Here is a 14,894-nt window from a genome sequence, read left to right on the forward strand (position 1 = left end):
CCGCCAAAAACGAACTTGTAGAGGCTTCTGTGTGGCACGCATTGTGATACCTTGTGAATATCCTCTTGGGTGAGATCTCGTGAGTAAAATGCTAGATGGACAAATTCCATGTCTAAAAGTAAATAAATCTATTTTAGAATTTATTATGGTGATTCTTCGTGGTTATTATGGGGATATTAGCAATGGGGAATTTGTATCCAGCAAAGCATCCTCTACATTACGATACTACCTGCCATAATCATTCACGTCAGATGTCGATGGACTCATCATACAAAGAAATCTACGGCAAGATATATATTCAACGGTACTGTGTCTTCCACCCTCATTAAATAATTTTGAAAAAAAAACTTCCTTTGTACAAAAAGTCGAAAACGATGGCAAAGACAACTTCAATTATAATTCACGCAAGTCTTAATGGTGAATTAAGGTTAAACGCTTAGCATTAATGGTGCATCAACTCTTACTATCTATCTAGTATAGAGAACTGAGAACTAGTATCATACGAATGGTAAATTGAAATATCATCACGATAGATATATAAATTACTTCTAGTCATGATCACTTGGAAAATAACTTAAATGAATTTATGCTAAATACATGTTTATGGGAATCAAATTTGTACGTATTTCTCTGATAGTCAGAGGTGTGATAGATTTCAGGTTTAAATCTTATAGGTCGTAGTTATCAACCGACAGATCTTAATTGTAGTACATTATTTGTCGAGGTTTTATCTTCAATCCATTCATTGGCGGCTATAGTTGTGGAGATGGTTATATTGCACTTCTTACAATTATTTCCCTTCTTATAAGTTGGGATGAAATTTACACTCAACCACACAAAGCCCTATCGTGTGTGTCTGTAGACTATATACAAAAAATATCCACCTGAAGTCTTCCAAATAAAATAAAATAAGATTTTATTATAAGAACCCCCCTCTGCTTAATTAGCTGATCATATCAGCCACAAAGTAAATCTCTTCTTCTTTCAATATGTCGCAATGAAAAAAAGCTTCCTCTGATAGTTTACTAGTCTTGGTACTATTATTGGTTTCATCTCACGGTGTTTTTCATTTTGCATACGATTCTTCTTTTGCTTCCACTAATACAAAACAACATTTACAACTAGTAAATTTTGAACAAGAAGTAGATGCTCTTTTGAAATAGAAATCTACACTTGTCAACAAAAATCATTCTCGCATATCTTCATGGAAGATGAATTCTACTGTGAGTACAACGAGTCCATGCAAGTGGTATGGGATCACTTGTAACAATGAGGGAAATGTTGTTGAACTGAATGTACCAGGTTTTGGTTTGCAAGGTACGCTCAATAATTTCAATTTCTCATATTTTCAAACCTTGTTAGTCTTGACTTGAGCCGGAATGAACTTTTTGGATAAATTCCCTCCCAAATCATTTATCTTTCAACCCTCGTCCACCTTGATCTTTCCTTGAATAAAATTTCTGGAACTATTCCGCCAGCAATAGGTTCTCTCATGAGTGTGAAAATTTTAAGACTTTCTCGAAATCAAATCAGTGGATCTCTTGGATAATGGTTAAACTCCCATGAGAGCTTTCCCTTTTGCATTCGTTATTATATGACAGAATAATATCAAAGAGTATCTCACAGTAATTGAGAATACTACAGTGTAATGAGAGAATAAATCTAAGTAAGGAAACAACATAATATCTAATCTATTACACCCCCTTAGTCAGAGCGGGAGAAGAACATACGCTCAGACTAGCATGGAAACGAGTAAACAACTGTGGTGGATTGCCCTTGGTAAAGATATCAGCATATTGATTTTCCGAGGGGATGTGTAAGACATGAATGTCATCAATACGAACACGATCATGTACGGAATGTATATCAATCTCCACATGTTTGGTGTGTTGATGTTGAAACGGATCACCGGACATATCGACTGCACTGACGTTATCACAGTATACATTAGTGACACGTCGTAGAGGTAGATGAAGCTCAAGAAGTAAGTTGCGAATCCAAGTATTACTATCTGCAACTATTGGACTGCATAAGAAATATCAGATCTAGTGAAGGCAGACAGAATAAAGACTGTAGGTTGTTCAGTCAAAGTAGTAGGAGCCGGACTAGTAGAGGTGGTAGCGTAAGAAGTGAGAGGCACTGTAGGCCTGCTCCTGTGGGGAGGAGTATATGGAATAGGGAAATTAAGGACAGCAGACGAAGGGGCTGAGGGAGCTTTAGGCTTAAGATTACGTAGAGTTTAACTAGTGGATGATCCACTAGCTGCAAGAAATAAGTAGAAATAAATAGAAGATCATAAATCGGACAAAAATGAGAATGAACTGATAAGCAAGAGAGAAAATCAACATTAACAACGGCAAGAATTCATGAGATTCTTAACAAAGAAAGGGGACGTTAGAACAAGAAAGTAATCCAAGAAGCACGAAATAGGAAACAACCAAGATTTAGAAGATAGAAGAGACCAACATTCTGAGAAAGATAAACGAAAAGATAAGAGGAATTCATTTTCTAAGAAATTCAAGAAGATGAGAAAGATAAGAAAAGTTCATGTAGAAGAAGAGAAAAGAAGCAACCATGTGCATCTTGCAATAGTCGTTCGGTAGATCTAGCAGAGAAGAAATATGAGCAGAAATTGTAGAGAAAATAGAGCGAGTTTAGAAAACAACTAACATGGAAAGAAAGAATCATAGACGAGATTGGAAAGAAAGAGATTGTAGATTTGAGAGAAAAGCACAAAACTGAAGAGAAAAGATCAATATTACCGGAAATTTGATCAGCAGAAAGAGAAATCACAATCCATAAAGCTTCAACAAGAATCTTCAATGAAAAATCTCCAACAGTTAATTCCAGATTATCGGAAACCAGATCTGATATGCCAAACAAAAACAAAAACGAAGGTGGGTTGCAGCAGCAGAAAATAAAATTGATGATGATGGTGATGGTGGTTGTGGTTGTGGTGGTGGTGGTGATAAAAACCAGGCCTAGAATCTTACCTGAGAGATGCAGACATCTCTCAGTCTGATACCATCTTGGATAATGGTTAAACTCCCATGAGAGCTTTCCCTTTTGCATTCGTTATTATATGACAGAATAATATCAAAGAGTATCTCACAGTAATTGAGAATACTACAGTGTAATGAGAGAATAAAGCTAAGTAAGGAAACAACATAATATCTAATCTATTAGGATCCATCCCTCGAGAAATTGGCAAACTAACTTCTCTTACCCTCTTGTCTTTGTCCAACAACAATCTCAATGGTTCAATCCCAACTTCATTGACCAATTTGACTAGTCTAGCGTTTCTTCGACTAAATACTAATCAACTTTCTAGCATCATACCATGAGATATCGGAAGATTAAGTTCTCTTACCATCTTATATTTGTACGACAACTATCTCACTGGTTCAATCCCCACTTCTCTAACTAATTTAACTAGCTTGGACACTCTTGACTTATCTGATAACGAACTTTCAGCCATCATTCCTCAAGATATAGGAAGGCTACGATCTCTTACTACCTTTCATGTGTGTGGAAATAATCTCATTGGTCTCATCCCTACTTCTATATGCCACATGACCAACCTCACATTTTTATCAGTTCATGCAAATCAACTTACTGGTGACATCCCTAAAGATATTGGAAAACTAAGGTCATTAGGTATCTTATATAACTGGCACAATACCATCATATTTGGGAAACTTGATGATTTTAAAGGAACTTTATCTTGATTCAAATAACTTAGTAGGAGAAATTCGTACGGAGTTGTCGAATATGTCTTCACTAATTCATTTAGATTTGAGTAATAACCAGCTCTCCGGTAGGTTGTCTTCTGAAATTGGAAAATTTTCCAACCTTCAATATCTCGATCTATCGAAAAATAAACTCATTGGGTCAATACCAAAACAACTAGGGGAATGTAAAACATTATTATCTTTATATTTGGGTACAAACAATTTTAATGGAAGCATCCCACCTCAGATCGGAAACCTGGATTCGTTACAGTTTTTGTTAGATCTTAGTTATAATGATTTGAATGGAGAGATACCATCATCTCTTGGTAGATTAAACAAGTTGGAAAGGTTAAATTTATCCCACAACAAGCTTTTCGGCTCAATTCCATCTTCATTTGATCAAATGCTCAGCTTGATCATTGTACAATGAGTTGAGCGGTCCTATTCCAAATACCAAGGCCTTTGTGGATGCTCCAATTGATGCACTAAGGGACAACCAAGGGTTAAGTGATATTAATTTTAGAGGTATAAATCCATGTCACTCCTCAGTTGTGATCGGAAGAAAAGAGGCCAATAATAACAAACTTTTGCTAATAATCCTACTTCCATTGATTGATTCGTTGTTTCTTTTATTCATACTTTTTGCCATTTTGTTTCATCGACAAAGATCAGTAACAAACTCCAGGCCTACAGACCAAGCTACAACAACCAATATCGGTGGAAATTTATTTTCAATATGGAATTACGATGGAAAAATAATGTTTGAAGACATTATTGAAGCAACCGAGAATTTTGATACTAAATATTGCTTTGGTACGGGAGGATATGGGAGTGTGTATAAAGCAGAACTGTCAACAAGTCAGATTGTTGCTGTGAAGAAATTTCATTCTTTGGATGAAGATTCTGAGATATTCGATCACAAGTCATTTTAAAGTGAAGTTCATGCACTGACAGAAATCCGACATTGGAATATTGTCAAGCTTTTCGGTTTCTGATCTTATCCTGAAATGCAAATCTCATTTTTGGTTTATGAGTTCATAGAAAGGGGAAGTCTGAAAAATGTTTTATGTGACGGGGAACAAGCAATGGAGTTCGACTGGATAGAGAGGGTAAGGTTTATCAAGGGAACAACTGAGGCACTTGCTTACATGCACCATGATTGCATTCAGCAATAGTTCACAGGGATATAACTAGCAACAATATTTTGGTGGACTCTGAATGGGAAGCCCGAGTTTCTGATTTTGGTACGGCAAGGATTTTGAAGCCGGATTCAACGAATTGGACCACCGTTGCAGGAACCTATGGATATGTTGCTCCAGGTAAATATATAATCCAACTAAAACTTTTATAATTTATTTTTTATCGGTACCATTTTTCTGAAGTTAATAAATAAAGTTTCACATCCATTTACTTTGTTACAGAGCTTGCATCTACGATGAAGGTGACGGAGAAATTGTTAAAATTGTAAACTTGATTTTAGTTTAGAAGTGTCTAGAATTATCTATGCCCAACTAGTCTATTGTAGATTAGTCCATAATACTCTAGTCCATCAAGAGACTTCATGGCTATTAGAGCCCAAGTTCTCTAGAATATTCTAGTTAGTTGTAAAGTGAATGAGTCATGAATATTCTAGACCAAACTAGAGTAGTGAAGAGTTGGTTAAGAGCTCCTATAAATAGGGCAATAGACATCATGGGGAAGATGTAATTGAGTGAAAACCAAAGTTAGTGGTAAGGTGAGAATTAAATGGAGTGTGTGTAAGAAGTAAGGTCTTGTACCACCAAACAAAGTTTTTGAAAGCAATAAAATTTCATTTCTCTTAAACCACAGTTGAGTGTCTGTGAGCCCATTCTCAAATCATTTTAAATACCCATTTAGCCCATTAACTCCAAAATCATTTCCAACAGAAATGTGATGTTGATAGCTTTGGGGTGATTATATTAGAAGTTTTTATGGAAAAACATCCATCAGAAATCATCACGTTGCTCTCGCAAATTCTTCTTTCACCTCCAGCATCGATTATTGTGGGGCAAAACATAAGGTTGAAAGACATCTTGGACCAATCCATTGGAGCACCAACAGATATTGCGCAGAAAGAAATAATGTATATGGTGAAAGCTGCATTTTCATTCTTACGGGGTGACCCGTGTACTCGACCAACTATGCAAGAGGTCGCAGTAGAGCTATCTTTGTTAGCTCAGAACATGGAAGATTTAGCAAAGCCTTTAGAAATTATTACTTTAGCCGACATTCTGTTGTTATAATAATTTGTGCAACCAAGTTTTATTTTATATTTTTCCATTTCAGTTGTTTCCTTTAAATCATTCTGTTATGAATATATATCTTTCAATCCAAAATCTTTTTATTCTTCCGAGTCGTACATGTTGGAAACTCAAGATAACTGGCAACTCATATGGTTTCCGAAGCCCATAGATCTCAAACGAAGGTGCATGTATTGAAAATGTGATCGACTGATTCCAATGAGACTTGATGGAGGACGCGGATACCATCAGAGTCTATGCCTATAATAAGCAAGTTATCCTTGGTACCCATTCTGTTTAACATAGCTTGCCATAGAAAGAAAGGAATCTTTGTAGGAAATTGGTGAAGCCAGATAACTTTGAAGGGCATGATAGGATGCTTTCAATTAAAAACTTCTCGTTGAGTAACCAGAAATAACAATCTTTGACATTGAAAACATGGGTGATAGATGCTTTCCACCTAACAGTTGAAGGTCCAATCGATATAGGAGGAGAATGACCAATATATTGTAGTAGTGTGCACAATTTATTTACCTATTCATTATGCAGTGTTCTCTTGAAAGTTAGGTTCCATCTTGGGTTATTTGCATTAATTGTGAGATCTTGGATGGATACTTCCGTGTTAACAGATAACTTGAAAAGAAATGAAAAAGAGACTGCAAGAGGAACGCCATTGTTTATTGACTATTGAAGTGAACAAAGACAAATTGCTCCATATGTAAACCAAAAACCTTAATGTAGATTTCATCATCTTTATAGATTTAAGTAGTAATGTTACATTTCATTTCATATATATATATAGACAGATTGGTCCCAAGACTCCCAACTTTAGGTGATACACAGTGTCATGACTCTACCTTGCATCACCGATTCACAATTTGGTTATTGTTTATAAACAAACTTATATTTATTGTGGGTACAAAATACCGCACAAGTGTTATTAGCGCGAAGGAATACATTTGCTAGCAGACGAATATGCATCCAACAAATCCCTGATGACGGAAGAGATGACGTCACCAAGTCACACCAAAAGTGCGAAGATCAATGCGGTAGTTCAAATGTCAAGGCGGAAGTTATTAAGCAGGGAGAAGATTGACGCCCTCCCAGATTCGAAATTAAGAGGTTTATTAGCTGTCTTCCACTATGTAACCACACTATAAAATGATGAGAGGCCATTGTATCAAGGGAGATATCTTGGAGAGTTAAGTAATGAATTTAGGAGAGAGAAAGTAATTCTAGTTCTCCAAGTTAGGGTTTCAACATTGTTGCTCATGTTTGTTCTAACTTTTAATGAAATGAAACTGTATGTTCTCCATGATGTCTTAGATTGATCTTCTATTCTAAATTGGGTGTTTGTTGTGGGAATTCCTACAACTAGATTAATTGAAAAGTCTGTAAGCAAACTTATAAGAGTTATTTTAGCTTTCTCTATCTCCTTTACTTAATGGACCCAATCTTTCTGTAGCCACAACATCCAGCTTTCTATTGCTGTAACTCTAAAGTTTTAACCTAACAAACACGGATGTAACATAAAGACAGGATGGGTAGGACATGCCAGGGGACTGAGTAGACGAGATTGATACCGGAGCACATGTACGTTGGGCCAAGTTAAGTTTTGAGAGATTTCATGATATATTCTTGTACCGAGAATCTTGAACTTCTCCAAATGTGTATGATTATTTGATTTGACAAACACGAGGTGATTAATTAATTACAACCTGGATTAGTTGTGCGTCTTGTGTGTGCAACTCTACAGTTGAGGGTTATTTTAAGGAGAGTTCCCCTCGCGGATGTAAGCTTTCCCTGATGCTGTTGCATATTTTTTTTGCAATGGAGTATTACATCTTATATTACAAAATATTCATAGGACCCACAGAGAGAAAAGATTACAATTGAAAAAGATAAAATCATAACTGACTAACTTAAAAGAGGAAAAAAAATGAAAAGAAAAAAAGAAGATGACTTGGTTACACAAATTATTATGACTGCAGAGTGTCTCCCAGTGTAATTATTTCCAAAGGCTTTGCTAAATCATCCCTGCTCTGAGCTTCCAATGATAGCTCCACGGATACTTCTTTCATAGTTGGCCAACTACATGGATCACCCCGTAAACAGGAAAATCAAACCTTCAGGATGTACATTATTTCCTTCTTCATGATATCTGATGGTTCTCCAATGCATGGGTCCAAGATGTCTGTCAACCTTATGTCTGGCTTCAACTTACTCGATGATGGGGATGAAAGAAGAATTTCTGAGAGCAATGTGATGATTTCAGATGGATGTCTCCCCATAAGTACTTCTTATATGATCACCCCAAATCTATAAACATCACATATCTCGGTCACTTTCATTGTATAGGCAAGCTCTGCAAACATCATTATTAACAAATAAATGGACGTGAATTACTTACTGATTTCAGATATATGATACCTTGATAACAGTAAATCACAAAAGTTTTAAGGTGTGAAGGATAATAGTCCCACATTGTTAATATCCCATTAATAAACATTGAATATAATCTAGGAGGGTCACTCCACCCATTGTCAATTAGTTTTGAATTGGATGCCCTTATTCTAACATGGTATCAGAGTCAGGCCCCTATGTAAGTAGGCCCAACGACCACCTATTACAACACTGGTCCACGTGTTAGAGGCCCACAAATATTACCTTACACGTGAGGGGGCGTGTGAAGGATAATAGTCCCACATTGCTAATATCCCATTAATAAACATTGATGGGTAGGACATGCCAGGGGACTGAGTAGACGAGATTGATACCGGAGCACATGTACATTGGGCCAAGTTAAGTGTTGAGAGCTTTCATGATATATTCTTGTACCGAGAATCTTGAACTTCTCCAAATGTGTATGATTATTTGATTTGACAAACACGAGGTGATTAATTAATTACAACCTGGATTAGTTGTGCGGCTTGTGTGTGCAACTCTACAGTTGAGGGTTATTTTAAGAAGAGTTCCCCTCGCGGATGTAAGCTTTCCCTGATGCTGTTGCATGTTTTTTTGCAATGGAGTATTACATCTTATATTACAAAATATTCATAGGACCCACAGAGAGAAAATATTACAATTGAAAAGATAAAATCATAACTGATTAACTTAAAAAGAGGAAAAAAAAATGAAAAGAAAAAAAGAAGATGACTGGGTTACACAAATTATTATGACTGCAGAATGTCTCCCGGTGTAATTATTTTCAAAGGATTTGCTAAATCAGCCCTGCTATGAGCTTCCCATGATAGCTCCACGGATACTTCTTTCATAGTTGGCCAACTACATGGATCACCCCGTAAATAGGAAAATCAAACCTTCAGGATGTACATTATTTCCTTCTTCATGATATCTGATGGTTCTCCAATGCATGGTTCCAAGATGTTTGTCAACCTTATGTCTGGCTCCAACTTACTCGATGATAGGGTCGAAAGAAGAATTTGTGAGAGCAATGTGATGATTTCAGATGGATGGCTCCCCATAAGTACTTCTGATATGATCACCCCAAAGCTATAAACATCACATATCTCGGTCACTTTCATTGTATAGGCAAGCTCTGCAAACATCATTATTAACAAATAAATGGACGTGAATTACTTACTGATTTCAGATATATGATACCTTGATAACAGTAAATCATAAAAGTTTGAAGGTGTGAAGGATAATAGTCCCACGTTGCTAATATCCCATTAATAAACATTGAATATAATCTAGAAGGGTCACTCCACCCATTTCCAATTAGTTTTGAATTGGATGCCCTTATTCTAGCATGGTATCAGAGTCAGGTCCCTATGTAAGTAGGCCCAACGACCACTTATTACAACACTGGTCCACGTGTTAGAGGCCCACAAAGAGTACCCTACACGTGAGGGGGCGTGTGAAGGATAATAGTCCCATATTGCTAATATCCCATTAATAAACATTGAATCGAAAGGCCACTCCACTCATTGCCAATTGGCCAATTGGTTTTGAGTTGGATGCCCTGCAAGTGAAGTCCAATTTAATGAATCTGGTTTCAAAATCCTCGCCGTACCAAAATCAGAAACCCGAGATTCATATTCAGAATCCAACAAGAGTCCCAACTTAGGGACTTCTAATGGGGATACTTGACGATCATTTGAACCATCACAACCCCATAACTTAGGGTAATCATTACTCTCTGTAAGACCTTTAAATATGGCTTGAATTTACGGGTCTATAGAGTCTTTAAAATATCCGAGAGCTTCTTCTAGTTCTTAAGTCTGGTCATCTATCTGACCTAAGATAATTGTCTCATCAAATTCATATCGAGAATCGCCAAATAAAGTTTCATCCCAATTATCCGGAACTAGATCCTGAACTAATGGGTTAGTCATATTCAATTCCTCTAAATCATCAGATTGTTGTCTGGTAACATTAAATACATTTAGTTCAGTGGTAATATTACCAAAGGATATGTTCATAAATTCGTTCCTACAGTTGATGATAGCGCTAGCTATCACAAAGAATGAGCGACCTAAAATCACTAGTATTTGTGCACTAGAGTCCTGAACAGGCTGAGTATCTATAACAACGAAATCCACTGGATAAATAAACTAATCAATCTCAATCAAAACATCCTCTACCAAACCACGAGGTATTTCAAAATATCGCAACAATCAATGAAAATATTTTCTTTTACTCTCAATGCAGGATACAGGAATTTCTTCCATGTTTTACGTGAAATCTTCCTTTTCTTTCATCCTTCACTTTGCCACCTAATGCTTACACACTCCAATTCGTTGCAAACTCATTAAAGATTGTGTGTCAGGACTTCTATGAATACATGCCAAGCGTATAGAAACACGGGAAGGAGAGAAGCAAAACCGAGACTCTGTTTCTTCAAATACCCAACTATCTGCTCAAATTTAGTTGAATCAAACTCATATACCAGGCCTGTTTAGTCAACTAGAGTTCACCTGTACCAAACCCAGGGATTGAATCAGTCCAAAAGCTTTCCTAAAATCGAAACCTAATTTTGTTCTTTATTTCTCGCCAAAAACCAGAATTCAAATGTTGAAGATGAAGTGTCCTGAACCAAACCTCGGGTTCCTTTAACAGCTTGGGTGCCCCTTATTGATTGAGGTGCCCCTTATCCAAATTATGGGTGCCTTTAGTAATTCCCAGGATGCCCTTAACAACTTTTCGAACCCATTTTTTCCAAAATGCTTATTGGCCAAAAATAACACACACAAAAACACCATAATAAGTACAAAAATGAGCCCTAACAATATATAAAATCGAGACAAATCGGACACAAAAATGTGTCCATTGGTACAAATGCAGTGATTAGAATGAGGGGGAGAGAGGTATCCTGGAAGATAAAATGGGTCAAATTCCCAAAAAAACATAAGGTGCGGTTGTAAAAGACAAGTAAAATTATGGTTGGGTAAAATGAAAACTATATCTCACAGACACGTGTACCCTTCACCTCTTTTTTTTCTTCTTTTTATCCATTTCCCTCTCTAGGTTATTTTTTTTTTCTTTTCATTTTAAAATTAATCACGAAAAAATTCACAACTTATGAAATATAAGTCATATTTTAATAAAACTTATAATTTTGGAAATGGTATGAGCATATCTACTAAACAAGACCTATTGTTGATACTAAATTCGAAAAAAAAAATCAAATTTTTTTTGCTGTTATGAGACTGGTTGGATTCTGACTTAAACTAAGATATAAGAAATTATTCAAAAAATAGGTAGGATGAAACTGGATGCATCCTGAATAAAATGAGAAAGAATAAATTATTCAAAAATTGCTAGGGTGAAACCGATATCATCTTGTTTTAGATTTCCATAAATTTGTTTTTATTCATATTTAACTGGCATGAAACTAGTTTCACCATATTTTATATTCGGTTGAAATTTGTATTCATCTATTTTAAAGCTAAAATGAAGCTGGTTTCATCCGGGTTTAATTTGTGATGTGCATGGTTCCATCCATGTTTATACAAGGATAAAATTGGTTTCATCAAGTTTAAACTAGGATAAATTTCAAGGTTTAGTATACGGTGTACTTGATTTTATAAAGAAAACTTGTGTCAATCCCATTGAATATCATCTGCACCTCAGTAACTTAATTAACTTACTAATTGAGTATGAAATTTTCGGATCGTACTTGATTCAATGTCGCGAACTACACGTTTAGCGGATCTTTATCCTAATTTTTCACCTAAAAAACACACCGAACATCTACCAACTCTTCTTTTACTTTATTCAAATAATATTACATACTATTTTATTTTTCCCAAGTACAATCATTATTGTAGTATTGTGGCTGACATGCATTAGTTAGTTAACATCTATCAACTAATTGACACGTCTTATATTCACAAATCATTTTCCTTTTTCTATAGCTAGTAGTACTTAGGGAATTTCCTAATGCTTTATGAATTATATATTCATGGATCGTACAAGTCTCCGAGCATTGTAGGGTACTGACCAGTAGACTTGTGAATGCAATAGAAATATAGAACATGTTAGTTAAATTCTAATAAATATACGGAGAGGGTGCTTTAGTCCACTGTTATAAATTTTTCTGGGTAAAATAACCAAATAGAATACTAGAACAATATATTTTAAATCCTAGAATATTAGAAGAGTATCTTTTTTTACATGTCTATTTGACACACCAAAAATAGTATATGAGTTGTTTAGTCAATTTTGTGATCCCACAAAATAAGGTTTCCTTCGTCCAAACAAACTTTTTTAGGGAAAAGAATTTTCTATGTGCAGTTTTAACATCTATCTTAATTTATTTCGTAATTACTTATTTGCCTTCCATCCCAACAATGTTGATATGGCTGAGTTGGTCCAATCCTCCCAATATCAAAGGTTTTATTTTGTATTCTATTCTTTTGTTATTTACTTTTTTGTAATGCTAATAAAGACGTGTATAAAATATAAATCAACTAAATTCTAAGATAAAAGCCATTAGGTATGTAGATTCATTTGATAAGAAAGAAAAAACCAGACAAGAGATCAAATTTATACATCAATATTTTCTTGTGGTATAACTGAATCTGCAGCATCCAAAGAGACAAGACTTTGAGTATGAATTGTTGTTGTGCAATCTCTTTCAAATCCCTTAATTTCAAACAGCTTCCAAGTTCCAGAACTTACATTGTAAATATATGGTTTAATTGTACCCCAGCACTGATATGCTATGAATTCTCCTTTCATCTTGATGTATTCAAATTCGGTGAAGTACGAGTAGAAATACCACTTTTGCTCGTGATAGGGACTAATCACTGAGTGTTTCTTATCCCAACGTTTGGTATTGTTGTTAAACACCCATATGACCACTTCAGTTCTTGACGAAGGATCGAATAGGCTCAATTCGCCTTCCAAATCGAAAAGTTGAAACTCATTTCCTGGGTATCTTCTTTGCGTTGGAGTATAATTACATGGCACAACAGATTCCATGATACTAAACTCCTCGGTTTCAATATTGAATGATAATATTGCGTCTGATAGGCTAGGGAGAACACAGTTGTTCCAGATGAAATAAGCTAACTAATCCACCATCCAGTAAAACGTCCCGTTGATAAATACAGGTGGTCTTTTTGTACTTGGAGGGTAAGAGCCGCTACCAACACTTCTTCTATGCTTAGTTCTTAAATTAAGAATCTGAAAGTCGAATTTTCGTGCAGTATAGCGACATACAACCATTTCGTACTCCTTTTTACATGGATGGAAGTAAAATCCACAGACAGATAAAAGACGACTTGGCGAGGTGACGGTTAGTTGTTCTTTTGTGATCGGGTTCCAAATACAGAATTGCCATAAATGCCTGGATTGGCTTGTGAATAAAAGAAACCCATCATATGAACCCCAGAGATCAGTTGGGCGCTCCTCGCCATATGAACTAAGATCGAAGCTTGTAGCCTCAACGTACTCAGCTTTATCATCAAAAAGAAAAAGCTCTATGCAATTGTCAATGGGTTGCGAAAGAGATCGCACAACAATGGTTGGAGTAGCTCGGGCTTGGTCTAGGTGTGCGCGCATAAAGTACGGATCCGTGGTTAAATCATATAACAAGTCAGTTGATCTAGTATGGTGCCTCAACTGGAAGATGCACTTTGCGGGAAGTCTAAGGAGTATGTTGGTGATGATATGAAAAGGAAGATCAGGGATATGATGTCCCTCGTGAACAGATTCATTGTCAACTTTTGATAACTTGGCTTTCTTATTATTTCTCAGAAATAAAACACGACACTTTCCCCATAGAATTGGAGCCCAAGCGATGCATGAATGTTTACCCATTGATCAGATAATTCTGAAAAAGGAGAAGAATTAATTAAGATGATCAAAGAGGGGTTTTTAAGATTCTATATGATTACTCGTTTATGTGAACTTAAGTACCCATTCAGGGAACATGATTAATATTTATACGTAGGCTATAGCCGAGTTATAGAAACCAAACCAGGAACAAGAATAGTAGGCTACGACATCTTAAGACTTGGGACTTTTATGGAAGTCCGAATTAGAACCATATTAGGACCTTTTTTTTCCAAAAATTTGAGGAAAAAATATATAAACTCCACAAATCTAGTTCTATATTTGAAGTCAATGATAGTTTTTAGTTATGTTTCATAAACAGAAACAGAGATAGAAATAGAGATTATAACAAATTCTCGTTCTTATCCGTTTGATGATATTCTCCATTTTGGTGGGCTTTGGACAGGTACCCTAGCAGGTTACTAGAGGACTACTAGATCTAGGACGAGAGTTTGAATCACAAAGTGTGCGAATTGTGGCCAGGAGTTTTGAAATATTGCGATGAAAGAATGATTTTAGGACGTCCCATTCTACAATTCAAGATTTTGTAAATCTCTGATTTTGCTAACTGTTTTTTGAGTTGTTATGAAGGAATAAA

General features: G+C 35.8%; 1 protein-coding gene across 1 annotated transcript; it reads right to left on the reverse strand.

Annotated features, from left to right (window-relative positions):
* Positions 1 to 13,531: 13,531 nt before the first annotated feature.
* On the reverse strand, positions 13,532 to 14,281 carry LOC113345251. The gene has a single exon (XM_026589048.1). The coding sequence runs from the start codon at positions 14,279 to 14,281 to the stop codon at positions 13,532 to 13,534; it is 750 nt and encodes a 249-aa protein (XP_026444833.1).
* Positions 14,282 to 14,894: the final 613 nt, after the last annotated feature.

This window comes from Papaver somniferum, unplaced genomic scaffold (assembly GCF_003573695.1).
Source record: "Papaver somniferum cultivar HN1 unplaced genomic scaffold, ASM357369v1 unplaced-scaffold_81, whole genome shotgun sequence".
Lineage (NCBI taxonomy): Eukaryota > Viridiplantae > Streptophyta > Magnoliopsida > Ranunculales > Papaveraceae > Papaver > Papaver somniferum.

Coding starts and splice junctions, on each gene's coding strand:
- LOC113345251 (XM_026589048.1), bottom strand. CDS start 14,281: ATGGGTAAACATTCATGCATCGCTTGGGCTCCAATTCTATGGGGAAAG.